Source organism: Brachyhypopomus gauderio, chromosome 4 (assembly GCF_052324685.1).
Source record: "Brachyhypopomus gauderio isolate BG-103 chromosome 4, BGAUD_0.2, whole genome shotgun sequence".
NCBI lineage: Eukaryota > Metazoa > Chordata > Actinopteri > Gymnotiformes > Hypopomidae > Brachyhypopomus > Brachyhypopomus gauderio.
The window spans coordinates 22,647,411-22,666,316 of record NC_135214.1 but is presented as its reverse complement, the minus strand read 5'-3'; the positions used below and the strand labels follow the sequence as shown (position 1 = coordinate 22,666,316).

The window sequence follows — 18,906 nt, the reverse complement described above, 5'->3', positions numbered from 1 at the left end:
CCTTAAACGTTGCCAGTAATTCATTATGTAGCAGTTATGAGAAACGGATTAACAAGTGAAAAAGAACTAAAAGAAAACACACAAACATGGTGAATTCAATATAAATTTATTTGAAAACTTAAGGAAATTGTTTTCATTTTAATTCAATTAAGTATGCTGTACACCTTTTCACAAAGATTAGACCAATTTTATACAGACAAATCCTTTTAAACAGGAATTTGATTCATTAGTATATGAAAATACATCATCTTAAGAATGGAATGTCATCATCTCAAGATGCAACACAAACTTCCATGAACATAGAAACCCGAACCCACAATTCATTTTTACTGGACACATTTGGATAATCTACATGTTAGAACACATATTGCCATCTTCAGACCTACATTAAGTGAAGGACATTAAATTAATGCCAACACAATAACAGGTTTTACCTATGAAACTAACAAACATATTTTTAGAATTGCATCCACAGATATAAAAGTCCCAGTCCACAGGGTCCACGTAAGACTAATGTCCATCGAAATCACGTGAATCTGAAGTTCACGGTTCAGATTCCGATGAACTGATGATGTTAGTCAGTTAACTGACCACCACAGGGAATGTCATTAGCTCAGTAGTCTGAAGAACACAGGCTGTTTTGAATTTCAAGTCTTGACACAAACACAGGGCATCTTTACTGGCAGACAAACAAAGAAGAGTGGGAGGCACCTTAGTGAAGGCTAGACGATACGTTTTACACATTTAAAAAACACTACAGGTTTCCACCTGAGGGACAGAATAGACAAACTTTAAATTAGTGGTCACAAAGACCACAGACCACAGATGGTGAAGTGGTAAAAGGCAAAGCAGTTCATTCATTAAGTATTAAACACCTACTAACGACTTCAGTTCTACTATGTAAAAATAAGAACAATATTCACAAGTATCCTACAGAATCCCCATCACTATGGGCAAAATATATCGATACACATGAATGTATCATATTCAAATACCTACAGATTGTAGTGTCACAATTAAAAACACAACAATTAGACGCAACTGATTATTTCTCCTCAATCAGAATAACCAAGTGACACAGAAGTCCAACCTGTGGTTTACAGGAGTCGACCAATTACAAGCTCATCAAGACAAATCTAGGCTCAGCAAAAGCCACTCAATATTGGTAAGTAAACAACAGTCAGCCATAATTTTATATATTTTTTTTTCTTTTAAGAGAGAGATCAAATTATAGGCCTCATAAAAGCCTAGATCAAAGCAATATAGAAAAGCAAATAAAGATACAGAATGTAAAAAGGCATTATTTCCTACAACATTTGGCAACCTTGCAGTGGTTTGAGCTGCTGCAGCTCTCTGTCATCACGAGTGCAGACAGTCGTGGTCAAAAAGGAGGAAGCAGGACAAACGCTGCCTCGAACCCTCGATATCTTTGGAAAACCTCGAGTCCACAAGTTACACCGACAATGGAACATGTAGTCTTACCATGTTTAAGCTGTAAGGCTGGAAAGATTCATGATTTCTCATCCGAGAAGGTCAAGTTAGGGAATGCAGAAAGAAACTAAAAAGATCAACTAAGACAAAACCCCCCACCTGTGGTCTTGGGGTGTGGTCCCTAACTGAAAGCCATGGAGGGACGAGGCCTTCACTGGATGGAGGTGTGTGCACATCTGTGTCATCGATGAGGTAATGTCAGCGAGACCAAACGTCCCTGTCAGCTTGGTTTAAACACACGACTGAAGTCACACTCGACAAAAAAGGTCTCTTTTTCTGCCAACAATTATCTTTCTTCTTTTTAAGAAGAAAGACAAAGCAAACTGTTTTAACAAACAAAGAGGCCTAAGGAATGAAAGGTAAACTTAGAAACTTTTTTTTTTTGCTTTTCATTTTTTGTAAATCAATAGACTAGTTTCCTTACATGAGTCCCACTACCATTTCATATGTATAAAAAATGAGGGGGTGGGGGGTGTTTAGGAATGTCATACTTTATGACATTTTCCAGGCACAGAACTCTACACAAGTGTCATTTCTTCAACCTTCACCAGTTCCTCCATTTTTCGTTGGTGCTCTGTAAATGTTGAGACAGGCCTCACTCTTCGCTTTTTTTCCGCAGGCTCCGAGAGCCGTCCGGATCAGTCGGCGGCCTTGACGCTGACCTCCGGGAGCAGGGGTCGCTGGTCGGGGTCGGAGGTCTGGGCGATGGCCTGCAGGGCGGCCCGCTGCAGCTGTCTGGCCTTGTTGTACAGCATGACGCCGACGACCACCAGCGCGGTGCCGATGGCGGACAACGTCGTCACCGGGTTGCTGAACACGACGATGCTCAGCCAGATGGACAGGGCGTGCTTGACTGTGCTGGCCACGCTGGGGACGGAGACAGAGGGCTGCAGGATTAAGGACGGGCGACGTCCCCCGGGTGGCTCTCGCTGGCCGGGGCGGTGGGCTTACCTGAAGGTGACGGGCGAGATGCGGCCCATGAGGGCGTAGGCCGTGACGCTCTGAAGGTGGAAGAGGAGCCCGTCCAGCAGCAGGAGACCCACCACGTTGTGGTTCAGGCTGAAGCTCCGCCCACTCTTCCCTATCACAGGCAGGTCCTGGGGGGAGGGGCACGGCAGACAGGGCGGTCAGGGCTAGACGGGGGCTCCCCTGGCAACGACGGCTCATGATGCTGAAATCTGTACGAATGTGCTGTGTGGTGTAGTGTAGACGAAGGGATGGATTTGTAAGATGGATCAGAGGTTGTATGGGCTAAGCATTACGCGGTATAGATTCATGAACTGCTGATTTCACCCGGGAAATAACGAGTCGAACTCCTCATATTCACAGCTTTTGTTCGTCCAAAAGTATGAGCCTTCAGATAGTATCTCGCAGAAATGAATTTGATCTTTGTCGGGGGGTTTTTTTGTGCGCGTTTCAACGTGGCAAAAGAATGAACCAGGAACAACAGAAAGAGGTCAACTGGGTCGAGCTCACAAGGAAGTAGATCAACGTTCTCTCACAAAGTACAAAAGAATGATCACTTGCTTGGAAAACAAAAGCCTGTTTACAAAATGCCCTCGTGTTTAAAATGCGCTTCAACAAGGACCTCAGAGAGGCCGATTACGAGTCATAAAACTGGGATTCCAGATTCGCGATGGCACCTCTTTCACTGTGACCACAAGAACATATGAGATCTTATTCAGGGCAGATGCATCACTGCCAGGTTTTCTGCAGGCTGTGTTTGGGTTCTGGGTATGGCAGTAACTGAGAATAAGACGGTGTGCCACTGGCTGATAAATAAAAACTTGCAGTTTGAGTTACACGGTGTCATAGATCATTGTGCAGGGTGGTGAGAAGGGCCCTGAAATGCACATTAATATCACTGCTCTACAATGGCAGCGCGGATTCGCGCGGTCACTATGCTGTCCAGTCAAACTTTTCAGGCTTGAAGAAGAGTCTCGGCTCGTAAAGACAAGCCAGCATGGGTGGAATGTTCCGGCGTGCGTTTGCTGCGAGTTCCAGACCGTGTGAAAGGTCATGGGTCACCTGACGGACCGCAAGGCTTCCCTTTCTACATGAGAGACTGCACTCAAAGTATGAGACATTTCAATCGCAGTCTTTTACGGCTCCTACGGAGGAAGCGACTCAACGTTGCGGACGGTTGACTAACCATGAGGAAGACCCACGCAGGAATGAGCATGATGACGGCAGCTGCGCTGGTGTAGAACTGCAGCTCTGGAGGGCTGGACAGAGAACATCATCATCATCAGCAGCACTGGATAAACCTCCATGTTCTACCCTGTTCTCCTGTAAAGGAACACCTCTGGTTCCGTGTTCTACCCTGTTCTCCTGTAAAGTAACATCTCCGGTTCCGTGTTCTACCCTGTTCTCCTGTAAAGGAACACCTCCGGTTCTGTGTTCTACCCTGTTCTCCTGTAAAGTAACATCTCCGGTTCCATGTTCTACCCTGTTCTCCTGTAAAGGAACACCTCTGGTTCTGTGTTCTACCCTGTTCTCCTGTAAAGGAACACCTCCGGTTCTGTGTTCTACCCTGTTCTCCTGTAAAGTAACACCTCCGGTTCCGTGTTCTACCCTGTTCTCCTGTAAAGTAACATCTCCGGTTCCGTGTTCTACCCTGTTCTCCTGTAAAGGAACACCTCCGGTTCCGTGTTCTACCCTGTTCTCCTGTAAAGTAACATCTCCGGTTCCGTGTTCTACCCTGTTCTCCTGTAAAGGAACACCTCCGGTTCTGTGTTCTACCCTGTTCTCCTGTAAAGTAACACCTCCGGTTCTGTGTTCTACCCTGTTCTCCTGTAAAGTAACATCTCCGGTTCCGTGTTCTACCCTGTTCTCCTGTAAAGGAACACCTCCGGTTCTGTTTTCTACCCTGTTCTCCTTCTCACATATAAGGCGCCACACATCTGAACACACAAAACACTGTTTGACTTTGTGTGTTCAAATATATACATGATCATCAAGGTCTATGAGAAACTGAGAGAAACTGTGAGAAACCATTGCATGCTGAGACACAAACGAGACACACCAAGACAAGAATCTTCTCACCTGAATTTATACTTCTCCCCACTCAGCAGCTTCTTGGAGAACACATTCTGTAAGCTACAACGGGGGGAAGGGAGAGGACTTTGGTCAGCCTTATCTAGACACTTCCTACGCTGCCGTGGGCCACGGTTAAGAGGGAAGACACCACGTACCAGTCCATGATGTTGGTGGAGAGCGCGGCAGAGAAGCCCAGCATGTTGAAGCTGATCTCTGTGGCTGTACACAGGGCTAGGCCTGCCATCACCGGGAACAGGGACAAGTTCACCCAGAGACCTGCAGACCCAGAACACACCAGCCGCAATTAACCAACAAGGTACACCCGCCCCACTGGTGGACACCGGTTGGGTGTCATTGTTGACACAAGCGTGAAGAGAGATCTGCCTGATTGAGCTCAACAAAAGAGGTACAGACAGTAAAAGTGATAGTACACCTACATGTTGGACAGCAGCCAATCAGCACCGCCTGGTACCTTGTGTCATGTGACATATAGCCACAAAATGAAATCAGTGTTGTGACAGAGTGGAGGAGAGGAGGAAACATCGCAGTGTCGTGTTCTCCCATACTGTACCAATACAGACGCATTTTTAAACGAATTACGCTTGGAAAGTGTTCGTGCTTTAGTAGTTGGTGCTTCTGGTTGAACCATTTGTTTTAGATAAAGTTATGCACTATACACTTTAAAAGGAACTGAACATATGCACAAACACTCAATCGTGCACTCGCTGGTGTTTTTAGTGAGCCGTCCCACGAGCAGGCAACCAGAGGAGTAACTGCCTCACGCTTCACCGTAAATGTAACTTATACAACAACAGGTAAGACTGGTTCATGTTATTGACCTTGAGTATTGACCATCTCAAAGCAGAAGAGCTGACGGCTCTTAAATGAACAACGTTTCATGATCAAGAAATACTCCAAAAATCAAACACTTAAGAGTATTGGAGTACACAAGCAGTTCTCACTGATCTCAGATTAGCAAACAATTTGAACCGTTCATAAAGCCCTTTGTCTCTGTCTGGATCTACCATTTGGTGCAGCAAGGCTCAACGAGGCAGAAAATGACTAGAGCTGGGATTGGCTAATCAGTGCCTTGTAAATCCAGCATGCTGGGACAACCTATGAAATCCAGCCTAAGGGGCGTGTCCTGCCCAAGGGGCGTGTCCTGCTCCTTACCCGTGTACTCCCCCAGGATGAGGCGGGACATTATGACGGTGAAGATGGGCGCCGAACTTTTTACGGTTTCGGCGAACGACACGGCCACGTTTTTCAGGCTCACTAGTCCCAGCACTACTGTGGTGAACCTGGGAACACGAAAAGAGGCGGGCACACATGGATCACGCCGTTCCGCACAGCCGAACAACAGTTGTCCCGGTGTTGGGCGGGGACCTGCGGGGGGGAAGACTCACCTCATCAGCCCCACAAAGACCATGATCATGAGAAAGTTGGGCGGGTACTCCGTCCGGGGCTTGTGTTGGTACAGGCAGCAGGGCACAAACATCTTGAAGCAGCCGATGACCGTGGTGGAGAGCATCTGGATGGCACCTGAGACAGAGAAGGGTGACCCCAGAGGAGGGTGTACAGCTGGTTTACGGGTGTAGCCGCCCTGTCTGCCTTGAGCAGGACAGCTTACGCAGCCTCTATGGCAGGGGTACTCAAATAGAAATGATGACGGGCCACATTTTATTTTTTCAATCACTGACGGGGCCGGTTACGGAGGGGGGGGGGGGGGGGGGGGGGGGTGAACGCATTTGGGCGTCTGCTACGTGTTGCTGCCATAAAGGCAATCCCCAGCATCGTCTTGAGATCACGGTGCGCGATTTCAAAATAAGAGCGGATAGCGCGATTGAAAAAAAAGATTCCTAAAAAAAAAAAAAAAAACACTTTTCAAAACAGCTCGCGGGCCAGAAATAGATAGCCCGTGGGCCGGATGTGGCCCGCGGGCCGCTATTTGAGTATGGGGGCTCTATGGGTTTGTGCTTTACATTTTTTAGGTATGTTGTGGGTAAAAAAAATGTAGGCAGGGTGACAAGAAATTGAATGTCGTCGCAAAACACCTGCCAAGAGTGGTTTGCTAAAGAAAAAAAAAAGTGCACTGCTGGTTAAACTTTTCCTTCAACGTTCACATCTTATTAGTCTTATTTTTAAAAAGGCAAACAAAAACCCATCCTGGTCAGACAATTCCACCCCACCACCTTTGCAAAAGACCAAAAGTGATTTATAAGCAACAACAACCAAACCCCACTGGAGTCCTGTCAATAGTCTGGTAGCTGGTGGCATCTGAACGCCACCTCACCACACCAGCCGTATACAGAGTACAGGTTCAACCTGAAAGCCACACCACCCTCAGGTGATGTGTCTCACCACTGCCTTCCCGGCCCAGTTACACACAGCTAGCAGTGGGAAAAATAAACCAAATATTTAATGTGGGGATTAAAAACGAACGAGATGCTAACAGGGCTATAAATACATGCCATGTCATAATTAATAGCCCTAGCCTGAATAAAAGTACATTTAAAAATAATTTTTATATGGGCCCAAATGCCTTTTTAGATGCTTTAAAAAAGAAAAAGAAGAAAAGTTCAAACAGGTGTTGCACAGTTACTGATGTAGCACCTGAATATCTACTGCATAAACCATGATGCTATGTTGCTTATTGGCTTTAAGGATGTATGGCACAGGACACAACGCTTCTTTATCACACTCAAAATGTCTAATGCATATAAGGCTTTTAAACAGAACAGCCTGCATTCCTCTCCACGGTGTTGGCCACAAACACACCACGTGTTTGCACAATGTGGGGTAACGGGCCTGCACGTATGGAACTCTTCCCCCTACATATGACTGCACGGGCACCTTCAACTCACCAATCAGAGAGGACGGTACCCAGCACTTACCCAGCATGCTCGGCTCTCCCTCCAGGAGGGACAGGATGTACTTGTTGAGGAAGAGTGTGCAGAAGCTGAAGAAGAACCACAGGCCCAGAAAGCACAGGGAGGTGGAGTTCCACGCGCCCGAGTCCGTCTCGATGACCGTGGTCTCCGTGATGGTGATCTTCAGCACCTGCTCGCCCGCCATGCTGTCGCTGCGTGCCAGGATCACACGCTCCATCCGTGGCCTCCTGAAGGGCGAGAGCAGCCTCCAGAACATGGAGCGCCCCAGGCGCCCGTTGGCAGGCATGGTGCCCCGGGTCGGGTCCGCTCTCTTCTGGAGAGCGGCGCAGGACGTGAGGGGGCCCTGTGCACCTTGCAGAAGCTCTGATGCTCTATTGCATGTTCAAGAGCCTGTGGTCTTGGAATGAACTTGCTGAAGAGCCTACAGGTGCAAGTCGGATGACCTCTGCAACACAAACGAACTTGACAATAACAGCAATGACAAGGGTTAAAATTCACACAGCAGCAGTAAAGTCCAAAAAGGTTTTAAACACACACACACACACACACACACACACACACACACACACACACACACACACACAATATGCCATTATATTAACTACAAGATTGAACAACATCAGTCAGCAGCATCGCAAAACACAAGCAACCCTCACCAGAAATCAAAAGCAAGGCAATATCGAGGCTCCTGATAAGCTTTTAATAATTAATTACAGGAACAATAAACATGCAGGAGAAAGTTTGTGAAAATCTCCCAAGGCATCTAGCCACGGCGTAAATATTTACAGACCTATAAGGTTTTATATCTAGTGACTAATTAAACACAAACATGTGAATTTGGTCTGAAGTGTTTGCAGAAGCGCACGAGCTAACGTCACGGGGCGCGCGCGCTAGCTGGGGCAGCTGGACAGCCACGACGGGGCAGTTTTACTCTAATACCCCCTCAACTCTGGAGGGGAGACTGCACCGACACCAGCCGAACCTAAACAGGCGGTAGGGGACCGGTCCGGTCCGGGAGGAGAGAGCGGTACCTGGCGCCGCATCGGTGGTGCCGCTCATGGGAGACCAGTCGCTCCAGCTCCGGGTGTGTGTACCGGACCGCCCGCTTATCTTTATCGCGCTAATGATAGTCAGTGCAAATATGGGCTCGGTTGGTTTAAATCCCGACCGGACTCCTGGGTTCGTTATTCGCCGAACCACACAGATTTGCTCCGCTGCGCCGGATCGTGTTGATTCTTCTGCTGTGGTGTGCGCTGCCCAGTGGGAGCGTTCGTGTGTTCACCAACTTCACAGTTCTGCGCAGCATTCACACAGTCCTTATTTTACTCTAAATTAAAATAGCCTAACTGAGCTTATATGTGTCGGATAAATATCATTGTACATTTTACAACTAAACTGATAAACGTGGTATATTCAATAAATATATGATGCATATGATAGGAAAATCACCAGTATTGAAGCGTAAACGTGCTGCGCTAGTGGAGCGCAGTGGTGATCGGAACGTGTGTGTGACGTCACTAGGGCGGAAGTGGGGATATTGAAAGATCCTCCCTACGTGTTTCTTAAAATGCAAGTGAAACTCTATTTTGAAGAAGTGCGTTGATTCTCACAATCAGAGGACGTTGATGTGGGACTCAAACAAGCTTTGCCCTCAGATCTCTTGCAATGGACGAGGTTTGGTGAGTGCTTGTTTAGCAAAAACTCACTTGTTCCGATGGTTAAGGATGCAGTGATGTTGGCCCGAGCATCTGTAGTGGTTTCCAAACTAGTGGGACGTCTAGTGAGACGTGTAGTGAGACGTGTAGTGAGACGTGTAGTGAGACGTGTAGTGGGACGTGTAGTGGGATGTGTAGTGAGACGTGTAGTGGGATGTGTAGTGTGACATGCAGTGGGACGTGTAGTGAGACATGCATTGAGATGTGTAGTGAGACGTGTAGTGAGACATGCATTGAGATGTGTAGTGAGACGTGTAGTGAGATATGCAGTGGGATACGTAGTGAGACATGCAGTGAAATGTGTAGTGGGATACGTAGTGAGACGTGTAGCATGCAGTGAGATGTGTAGTGAGACATGTAGTGAGACGTGTAGTGGGACGTGTAGTGAGACATGCAGTGAGACATGCATTGAGATGTGTAGTGAGACATGCAGTGAGACGTGTAGTGAGATATGCAGTGGGATACGTAGTGAGACATGTAGTGAGATGTGTAGTGAGACATGTTTGCTCTGGATAAGAGCGTCTGCTAAATGCCGTAAATGTAAATGTAAAATGTAGTGAGACATGCAGTGAAATGTGTAGTGAGACATGCAGTGAGACATGCAGTGAAATGTGTAGTGAGACGTGTAGTGGGATATGTAGTGAGACATGCAGTGAGATACGTAGTGAGATGTGTAGTGGGATATGTAGTGAGACATGCAGTGAGATGTGTAGTGAGACATGCAGTGACACATGCAGTGAGACATGCAGTGAGATACGTAGTGAGACATGTAGTGAGACGTGTAGTGAGACGTGCAGTGGGACATGCAGTGAGATGTGTAGTGAGACATGCAGTGAAATGTGTAGTGAGACGTGTAGTGAGGCGTGTAGTGGGACGTGTAGTGGGACATGTAGTGGGACGTGTAGTGAGACGTGCAGTGGGACATGCAGTGAGACGCGTAGTGAGGCGTGTAGTGAGGCGTGTAGTGGGACGTGTAGTGGGACGTGTAGTGAGACGTGTACGTAATGGAGTTCTGCGATAAACAGAAGAGGAAACTGTACCCATACCCAAATGTAGTCATTGCTTTTTTTAATTAGCAAAACTTTACTGATGTCTATGATGTCTTTACTGATGTCTATGTCACGGTACTCAAACTGCACGTGGCACCATAGTGGTGAAACTGTGTTTCATGTATTTGACTTTTTTGGGGACTAAACGGTGGTTAGTACGTGGTTATTACACTGACTTCCGTACTCCGTCTTGCATATTTCACTACTGATTTACCAGTTCGTTGGTGTTGCCTCAACAAGACACCACCGAGCTTCCTTCTCCTAACCTGCAGCCAAGACACAGGGAGCTGCTTCCCACACCATGTGGACCAGTGAGTACGACGAGCAGACGCCCCATTAAAGCTCACGTGTAGGACGTCACTACATTGCTTTGTACATAAACTGTCCTCTCCTCTGTCCAGATAAAGCGGTGGTCGGAGCTGGCGTGCCTCGTCAAGGTCTATTTCTGTTTTGCTCTGATTTCCCTGTTGGCTATCCTCGTCCTCACGGCAGTCAACATCCAGAAGGAGATCCACAAGCCCGAGGAGGACGACCTGACCATCTCCCTCATCCAGCTGGTGGGCATCTGTGAGTGCCTCTCGCCTTCCTTCACTCTTGCCAAACCACGAATTCTTTGAGCCGGAATTTAAATTCTTTGAGCATTTGGGGACTTGATCCTGGCTTTAGTCACATAAGAAGTGAGTTACCAGTAATGCCTCATCTAACCAGTTTTACAACACGGGCAGTTTTACTTTGTGTCCTCCCTGCTGGTCTTTGTCCTGCACCCTAAGGAGTTAGCTTGAATGAGGTCACATCCAGGTGATATGGGACGACGGTTTCGGGCGGGTCCAGCGGTCTGGCCGCAGAGGGCCAGGGCTGCTTTGTGGCAGTGCAGGCACGGTGTTTAGAAAGGTCGCGTAAACCGAGGGGGACAGAGTGAAAGCACGGGATTCTGGGACACTTGAGTGAGGTGCACGCAGTGGCACACAGTAACCATGACAACCAGAGGGTGGACCCGATACAACATGATGAGGGTTGGACGTGAATATTTAGAATAACTAGTGCAGTTTGAAAGTATTACCTGTGCTGATCATTAGATCATGGGTTAAAGCAAGAAATTTTCATTTGACTGAAATTTTTTCCTGGCAAAAGACAATGCCAGCAATTACTGACAATGTGGTGTAGTTGGGACAAGGCCTCTTTTGCCTAATTCTACACAATAAACAGATTTATAAAGTATATTTATCTAAACAGCCTGTGTAAGGAGAAAAGAGAGAATCTATGAAGCAACAAAATGCAACACCTGAGCAATAAATGTACATAAATGTTTATATAATGGAGTTATCTGGGGGTGCTCTTCCAGAAAATTATTTAAAGATCAAGTCAAATTTAGTGAATCCTGGTGAGTTTTAAAAGGTATGTGTCACGGTCACAGCCCCGGACCCTTCCCTGTGGGCGTGTCATCATGTCGTCTGCGTGCTGTTATGTCCATATTAGTAGTTCCGTGGGTGTGGGTTGTTTGTGAGCGTGTTCGTAGTCTCACCTGTGCCTTGTCTCGAGATCACGAGGGTCTGTGTTAATCACCTATTTAATGTGCGCTCGCGCAGTGTCTTGTGCTCGTCTTTGTCTAAAGTTCCGTGCCAGTGTGAGTGTGTGTTGTGCTCGCTCTACGCTCGGAGCTTACACGTCTGTTTCGTCCAATAAAACGTTCTCTTTTGCACCTTGCGACGCTCGTCGTGCCTCCTTCCTACGAGCGTCACAGAAAGACGAGCCGTCAAGATGCCGGGATACGCTCCCCGGGCAAAGAAGGGAAAGAAGAAAAGCAAGCGTCGCCATTCATCTCACCCTGCATATGCCCGAGAGGAGTTGCTGGTGGAAGGGACCTTCCCCCCGGCAGACCTGGAGGAGACTGGGCCGTTCTATGTGAGCACAGCTGCGTGGACATTTGCCCCCCCCGAGGTTGAGTTTGGGAGCGAGGAGTCCGAGGAGGAGGAGAGTCCTCTTCCTTCCGAAGATTCCGAGGAGGAGACGGAGAGAGGTGCCAGCTCTGCTCCGTTCAAGCACTCCGCTCCCCTCGTGACCGAGGAAGCCAGCCCTCTGCCCTCTGTAAGTGCCGAATCAGGCACGCACTACAGAGAGAGCGAGGGTGAAGACGTCAGTCCCCCTCCCTCCGTTTACTCGGCGCCCACCGTGTATTACGGAGGAGAGGATCCAGACGTCAGTCCCCCTCCCTCCGTTTACTCGGCGCCCACCGTGTATTACGGAGGAGAGGATCCAGACGTCAGTCCTCCCCCGTCCGTCTACTCGGAGTCCACCAGAGAGGACAGCGAGGGAGAACAAGACGTCAGCCCTCCGCCGTCCGTGTGTGCGCCACTCGCCGAATCCAACAGCGAGGGCGAGGAGGTGTCTAGCTCTTCCTCCTCTGTGCGGTCAGAAATGACCGTGCGTACAGAGAAGGGGAGGAGACCGGAGGGCGAGGTGCGTTCGGGCTCTGAGGCGAGCTGGATGGACTGCTCGCCTTACGTCTCCGTGGAAGAGGCGATGTCAAGGAGCCCAGGAGCCTCGGAGGAGGAGGAGCGGATGGAGACGTCAGAGGGCGAAGAGATGCTACCCCGGCGAGCGCAAGAGACCCGAGGCCCGGGGGTGTGTTTCGGGTTGCCCCCCGAGGCACCTCGCACCCCGGCCAATGAGCGGCGTCAGGCAAAACCCCCGCCAGCGCCCAGGAAGAAGCCTGAAGCGCCCAAAGCCAAGCCAGCGGGTGCGCGGTTGCCTGGAGCGCCAAGCAGCGCTGCGCGCGCGGGAGGACCGGTCCCGCAGAAGGAAGGGACCCCGCCTCTGGTTCCGCCTGCAGTCCTGGGAGGGTTCGCGCCGCTGGCCGCGCTCTTGCAAGCGGGGAGCGCGATCTCCTGGCTGCCCGTGCCTGTGTGTTTGTCAGTCCCCTTGTTTATCCCTAATTTCCTTTTCCCTCTTGTGTCCCTTGTGTTTCATGTTCCTGTATGTGTGTTCGTCCACGTGCCCGTGTTTAATGTACTTTCCCCTGTCTTCCCAGGGAGGGTGTTCTAGAGCTGTTCGTGGCGGTTCCCACCATCGGGGGAGACGGCTCTCGGAGGCTCGTGAACCCGGCGGCTCCGGACCTGCCCGTTGGTGTTGGTTCGGGGCTTTCCAGCTGCGCGGGACGCTCCGGGAGTAGCGAGCCCCTGGTGGAGGGTTCTGTCACGGTCACAGCCCCGGACCCTTCCCTGTGGGCGTGTCATCATGTCGTCTGCGTGCTGTTATGTCCATATTAGTAGTTCCGTGGGTGTGGGTTGTTTGTGAGCGTGTTCGTAGTCTCACCTGTGCCTTGTCTCGAGATCACGAGGGTCTGTGTTAATCACCTATTTAATGTGCGCTCGCGCAGTGTCTTGTGCTCGTCTTTGTCTAAAGTTCCGTGCCAGTGTGAGTGTGTGTTGTGCTCGCTCTACGCTCGGAGCTTACACGTCTGTTTCGTCCAATAAAACGTTCTCTTTTGCACCTTGCGACGCTCGTCGTGCCTCCTTCCTACGAGCGTCACAGTATGAAGCTCTCTTGTTTTTATCAGATTCACTATCGCAAAAACATAAGCCGTAAGATTGCCTGCTTTAAGTAGGTATGTTACAAAAAAATTAAATATCCAAAAATGGCAAATTAAATCACACCACTGGATAGAGATTTTAAATACAAACAGAACAACACCATCCATGTTAAATTGGTTTAGAAATAAAAAAGTTGACATTTTAAATGGAAGAATGCGCCTATTTTCTCCGACTGTATTAAAGCTAAATGAAGAAAAGTCTGTGGTCGGTGGAGAGATTCTTCAGTATAAATAACCATAACTTCTATATTTCACTACAAATTCAAATAAAAAATGAAATGTAGTTACTTTATAGTATGGACATGACATTGTAATATTCAAAATGAATGAACAAATGAATATTTAATTATTAATTCATTGCGTCTGTGATTAATTCATCGGTCCACGCGAAGTTAAAAAATTCGAGACACAGTCACTCGAGAAAGTATGAGGAGGGAGGTAACTTTTCTACGTAATGTCCGAAAATCTGAAGGCGGACCCGCAAGTCAATCAAATGACACCGCCGTCATCCATCCAGTGCTGATGAGCGCCAGTGAGAGAATCATATTTTGGCCACAAAACAGATAGCACGCGTTTGTGTGGTTTATTAGGATTTGACGGAATTTCCCCCCCAAAAAATCAAATGACGGAAATCCGTCGTGGTGACGGAGAACTTTAACCCATGCATTAGATATTGTGTGTGCGCGTGTGTGTGTGTATATATATATGTGTGTGTGTGTGTGTGTATATATATATATATGTGTGTGTGTGTGTGTGTGTGTGTGTATATATATATATATGTATGTATGTATGTATGTATGTATGTGTGTGTGTGTGTGTGTGTGTGTGTGTGTGTGTGTGTGTGGTTCCCCAGTGTTCTGCATCTACTACGTCATGCGAGGCGTGCTGCAGGAGAACAGGCAGGAGCTGATCGTGTTTGTGCTGTGCGTCCTCGTTGTCATGGTGCGCTCCGTGGTCAACTTCAGCGTCCTGTCGTCCTATCCAACGCTGCTGACAGTAAGTACCCCTCCTCACGCGGCCTCATCTGCCCCCCTGGTGCCTTCCTGCCCCTGCCCCGCGTGAAAGCCAACTTCCGGTATTGATTTAGGGGAGTAGCCGTTGCCTTAATTGGCAGTAGGTTGTGTGTGGATGTGTGTAATTGCAGTAATTATGCAATCAAACCGTTGCGTGAACAGTGGGAGCGTTAATGTGACAACACGGCTCGCTCTTCATGCGAAGGACAACATGCGTTTCACAAGCACGTGTTAGAGGCAGTAAGTGCCCTGCATGTGGTACAAAGTTTGTGTAATTTTGTTTAATGTGTTGTGTTTATAATTTCATGTAGTTTATTACCACATATGGGAAACTTATGAAGTGAAGTATATTAATAAGGAGAAGAAACACTGGTGGTCATGGTCTCTGTCAGGGTTTATGAACTTATGGGGAAGTTTGACATAGACTGCAAGACATAATGCAACTACTTCAAGTGGTCCCCTGTCAATCAAAAAAAATTCTGAATAAGCATTAATTTTTGAACATTTGACTTTCACTGTGAGTGTGTCTATATTCACTGTGTCTTTGAGGCATGAGTAGTTAAAAAAAGTCAAAAAATGTTCAGTAAGCATGAATTACAAAACAGGGCACATCCTTTAATGCTTCTTAACATTAATGTTAATAATTAGCTGGCAAAGTTGGTGGCATTTCGCAAACCTACACTGCTAAATCAGAATTTGAGGTTTCACCTATGATTTCTAACGTATGAGCCAAGCAACAGTGTGCAAACACACACGTAACTACATTTCTGTGTCTCTTGTATTTGAATGAATCTACATTGGTTGTGTGTGTGTGTGTGTGTGTGTGTGTGTGTGTGTGTGTGTGTGTGTGTGTGTGTTGCAGGTACGTTTTGTGTGTATTCTGTGCCTGGGTTTAATGCATGTGATCTGTGCCTCGTTGCTGATTCTGAAGCCCAATATGATGGCCTTCCGTGTGAGCGGAGCTTTGCAGAGCCTTCAACAACAGTATTGCCTACTGAACCTCTGCTTCTCTATGGTGACCTTTGACCTTCAGGCCCAGGTGATTCTCTCCAGAGGTCCCCAGTCAGTAGTGGCAAAGCACTTAAACCTGTGACAGCAAAATCTGTCCATTTAATATATTTCATTGTATTAGTGCTCGTTTGTCTATCTGGATGTTTTTTTTTTTTTTTTGCGCAAAACTTCCACCAGCTGTGCCTGTGCATCCTAATTCTGACCTCGGGCACATCCATATCCTACATACACACCATCGTTCTGGGAGTGGGAGTTGTGTGGGCCTGCATCACTGCTGCCACTGGAGCCGTTTCTGTGAGTCGGCATGTTTATATTTTCTGTGTCCCACATGAGTCACTAGAACAGGTGTCAGGTCCTGGTAGCCCGTCTGTGTGTTTGAAGTGCAATGTGGTTATTGACCACAAGGGGCGGTGTAAACAGTAATGAGAAATGGCAGCATTCATTAAGAGGAGTTACAGCTTCTTTCTCCATCGTTATCATCGTTTACAACAGCAATGTAATGGCAGCAGCCTCACCAGACCGTCCGCAGCTGCCATGGCAGAGTTCAGTGCTTCAATCAAATATTTTTCACATTTTGCTCCTACCCGACTTGCTTCTCATTTGCTTTTAGGTTTTGAAAGAACTGAAGCCACTGGTTTGGATTTTTGTCATCCAGAATCTGCCTCAGCTGGCTTATTTCTTTTATCTTCTTTACTCGGTAAGACATGAAAGCGCCTTTTATCAAGCGTTTTTCTAACGGACTACCACCCCAATGCCATAATCTACTCTTCAGTGTTCAACATCACATACTTGCATACGAGGGAACTCTATTGTCCAGTTTCAGTTATGACAGAAAGTCCACTTTGCAGATATGCGCATGTTTGGTTGAATCAGCAAACGTCCAAAGACACACACACACACAAACACATGTGCCCGTGAGGACATCATGGATCATCTGGGTGGTCTGCAGGTCTTCTGGAGTGCATCTCTCCTCCCTTCCAGATAATTTCACAGTGGGGCGAGAGCAAGACGTACACCCTGGAGGCAGCGGCCATAACGGGCTGTGTGGTGTCGGTGGCCATCAAGTGCGTGCTGTTCTGGGGCCTGTTCCACCTCTACCGCAGCTTCGGCCAGGGCCTGCGTGAGAGAAGTGAGTGTCCTGACGTTTGAGTTGCTGCCGTCTCAAAACCTGTTGAGTTTGTCTGTGTGGGCCTCTTTTTATTGCCCCGCTGTGGGTGCTCTTCACAATTTGAGTTACGCTCGCTTTGAGCTATTGTGAATGCTCTTTTCATTTGAGTTACGCCAAGGTCACTGATTAAAATACCATAAGTTTAAGTAATTTTGGGGGTTCTCAGGGAAGCATCCCCATATTGAGTGGGCTCGGTGGAGACGTTCAAGTCAAGTGGAGACGTAACTGACCGTTGAGCTGCTGTTGTACAGTAATGGCTGCTGGTGCGTGCGACCGGGGTCCGTGATTCAGGATGTCCGTCTCTCTGCTGCAGTGTTTGCAGAGCGACTGCCGTAGGCGTCTTTGTGAAGACGACGTTCAGGAGCGCGAAGGCTAACAGGAGGTCACTCAACGGCGAGTACACACATACGACATTTATGTGTTTTTTTTATGTTCTGCTTTTAATCACCGTTTTAAAGCATGAATTGCATGGCAGCTATAGTTGTACTGTGGTCTGGTTTCCAAACCTCAGGCTAACGTGCACTGTCATTGGTGTTTAATGGGGAAGGTCTCTCCATTTACGCTCCATTCGCTGCCCATTATAAGATGGTCGTGAATCATTTCAAACGACGAGTGTGAGTGGCAGCACAGCCAAATGCCCCTAAACTGCCACCTGAGTCCAGTCTCAGAAGTGCCAAATCCATTAAATGAACGAACGTGCTGGAGTTTCTGTGCCGTGAAAGGGCGACGCTCAAGTCTTCAGACTCAAAGACTTTTATTGTTGATTAAGAGCGTCCAAGATTTTATTTCCCTCTTTAAGGTTTCCGCCTGGCAGAAGCATCGTGCGTTATCCACGGTCACCTGCTGTGAAATGCTAGGCGTGCTGCAAATTGTGGCTTTACAAAATTCTGCATTTAAAAGCTTTAGCCATTCTTAGCTATTAGCAAAGACGTCTTTTACTGTATTTTTAAATGCAATTCTAAGTTTGTAGACATTATATCGAAGTGCCTGATTGAACCCATGTGTGACCCATTACAGACTGAGTTTTCATATCCCCTTCACATTAGTCATTACATGTATGTAATATATTACATGTATTTGTGCAAACATTTCTGGAATGAGATCTCCTAAATCACACTGCTGCTTTGAGTCTCGGCTGGACCAACTGCAAAACGGCTCGTAGTGTTGAGTCTGTAGGTCCGACTGGCCACTATGACGGAAGCAGTCCTGTGTTACATTGTATGTTTCTTTCTGTTTCCTGAGTGCTGTCAGTAATAACGCATCGAAGGTTCAACCATGGACATTTTTGGGCTTGAACTGATTTAACAGTAGATTTTGTATACTGTTAGAAAATGGTCGGGAATATTTATTATTTGATACTACTTGCTGGAAGAAAAACTCCCTGTAGACTGACCAGCTAATGTTTTGAGGAAGTGTTGCTTTAAGATGAGCATGGAGGAGTGGGCTCATTTGGACTGGTTTAACTGGACTGTTTTAGAACCGATTCTCGTGTAATGATGACACTTTTAAAAAATGTATTGAAGATAACCCTTTTTGTACCTTATCTACGGTAAGCAGTGTTAAGTAGGTATTGTTTCTACTTGATGTACGTACTCGCTGTAGCACTTCAAGTATGTACAAACATGTTTGTTTAATCAATTAATCCTTAACATAGTTTTCAGGTTGTTTTTGAAGACTTTCTGTACTTTCAAAAATACGTTTGTGATTAAAATTGCAATAAATACTTTTCAAGCGAAGATTGTGATCATGTTAACGGACTTGTTCTGAAGTTTATTTAATGTATTGTCTCACAGTTCTAAGCAGACACTACCATTGTTCAGCAGGATTATGTCCACAAAGATTTCACGGTGTCAGATGAGGAAACTCGTGAAAAAGGAACTTTAGATTATTTCTTCTTTCTTTGTGTGGAAACTCCAGTGTTACACAACATACAACCCTTT

General features: G+C 47.2%; 2 protein-coding genes across 3 annotated transcripts; one reads left to right on the top strand and one right to left on the bottom strand.

Moving 5' to 3' along the window:
* Window positions 1-90: 90 nt before the first annotated feature.
* Window positions 91-8,694, bottom strand: LOC143512584 (solute carrier family 35 member E2B). 2 transcript variants are annotated; one of them, XM_077003090.1, is made up of 9 exons: window positions 8,453-8,694; window positions 7,425-7,882; window positions 5,937-6,072; window positions 5,704-5,831; window positions 4,686-4,806; window positions 4,537-4,590; window positions 3,644-3,716; window positions 2,443-2,588; window positions 91-2,358 (listed from the first exon to the last, which is right to left on the bottom strand). In XM_077003090.1, the coding sequence occupies exons 2-9, from the start codon at window positions 7,705-7,707 to the stop codon at window positions 2,130-2,132; spliced, it is 1,170 nt and encodes a 389-aa protein (XP_076859205.1). In that variant the 5' UTR covers window positions 7,708-7,882; window positions 8,453-8,694; the 3' UTR covers window positions 91-2,129. The 2 variants fall into 2 exon arrangements, with proteins under 2 accessions (XP_076859205.1, XP_076859206.1); XM_077003091.1 differs by having other exon boundaries at window positions 7,425-7,866.
* Window positions 8,695-8,956: 262 nt separating this feature from the next.
* Window positions 8,957-18,702, top strand: LOC143512583 (uncharacterized). Its single transcript, XM_077003088.1, has 9 exons — window positions 8,957-9,100; window positions 10,403-10,496; window positions 10,587-10,752; window positions 14,628-14,770; window positions 15,650-15,826; window positions 15,976-16,092; window positions 16,409-16,495; window positions 16,780-16,927; window positions 17,280-18,702. Exons 1-9 carry the CDS (start codon window positions 9,087-9,089, stop codon window positions 17,300-17,302), a joined length of 969 nt encoding a protein of 322 aa, XP_076859203.1. The 5' UTR covers window positions 8,957-9,086; the 3' UTR covers window positions 17,303-18,702.
* Window positions 18,703-18,906: the final 204 nt, after the last annotated feature.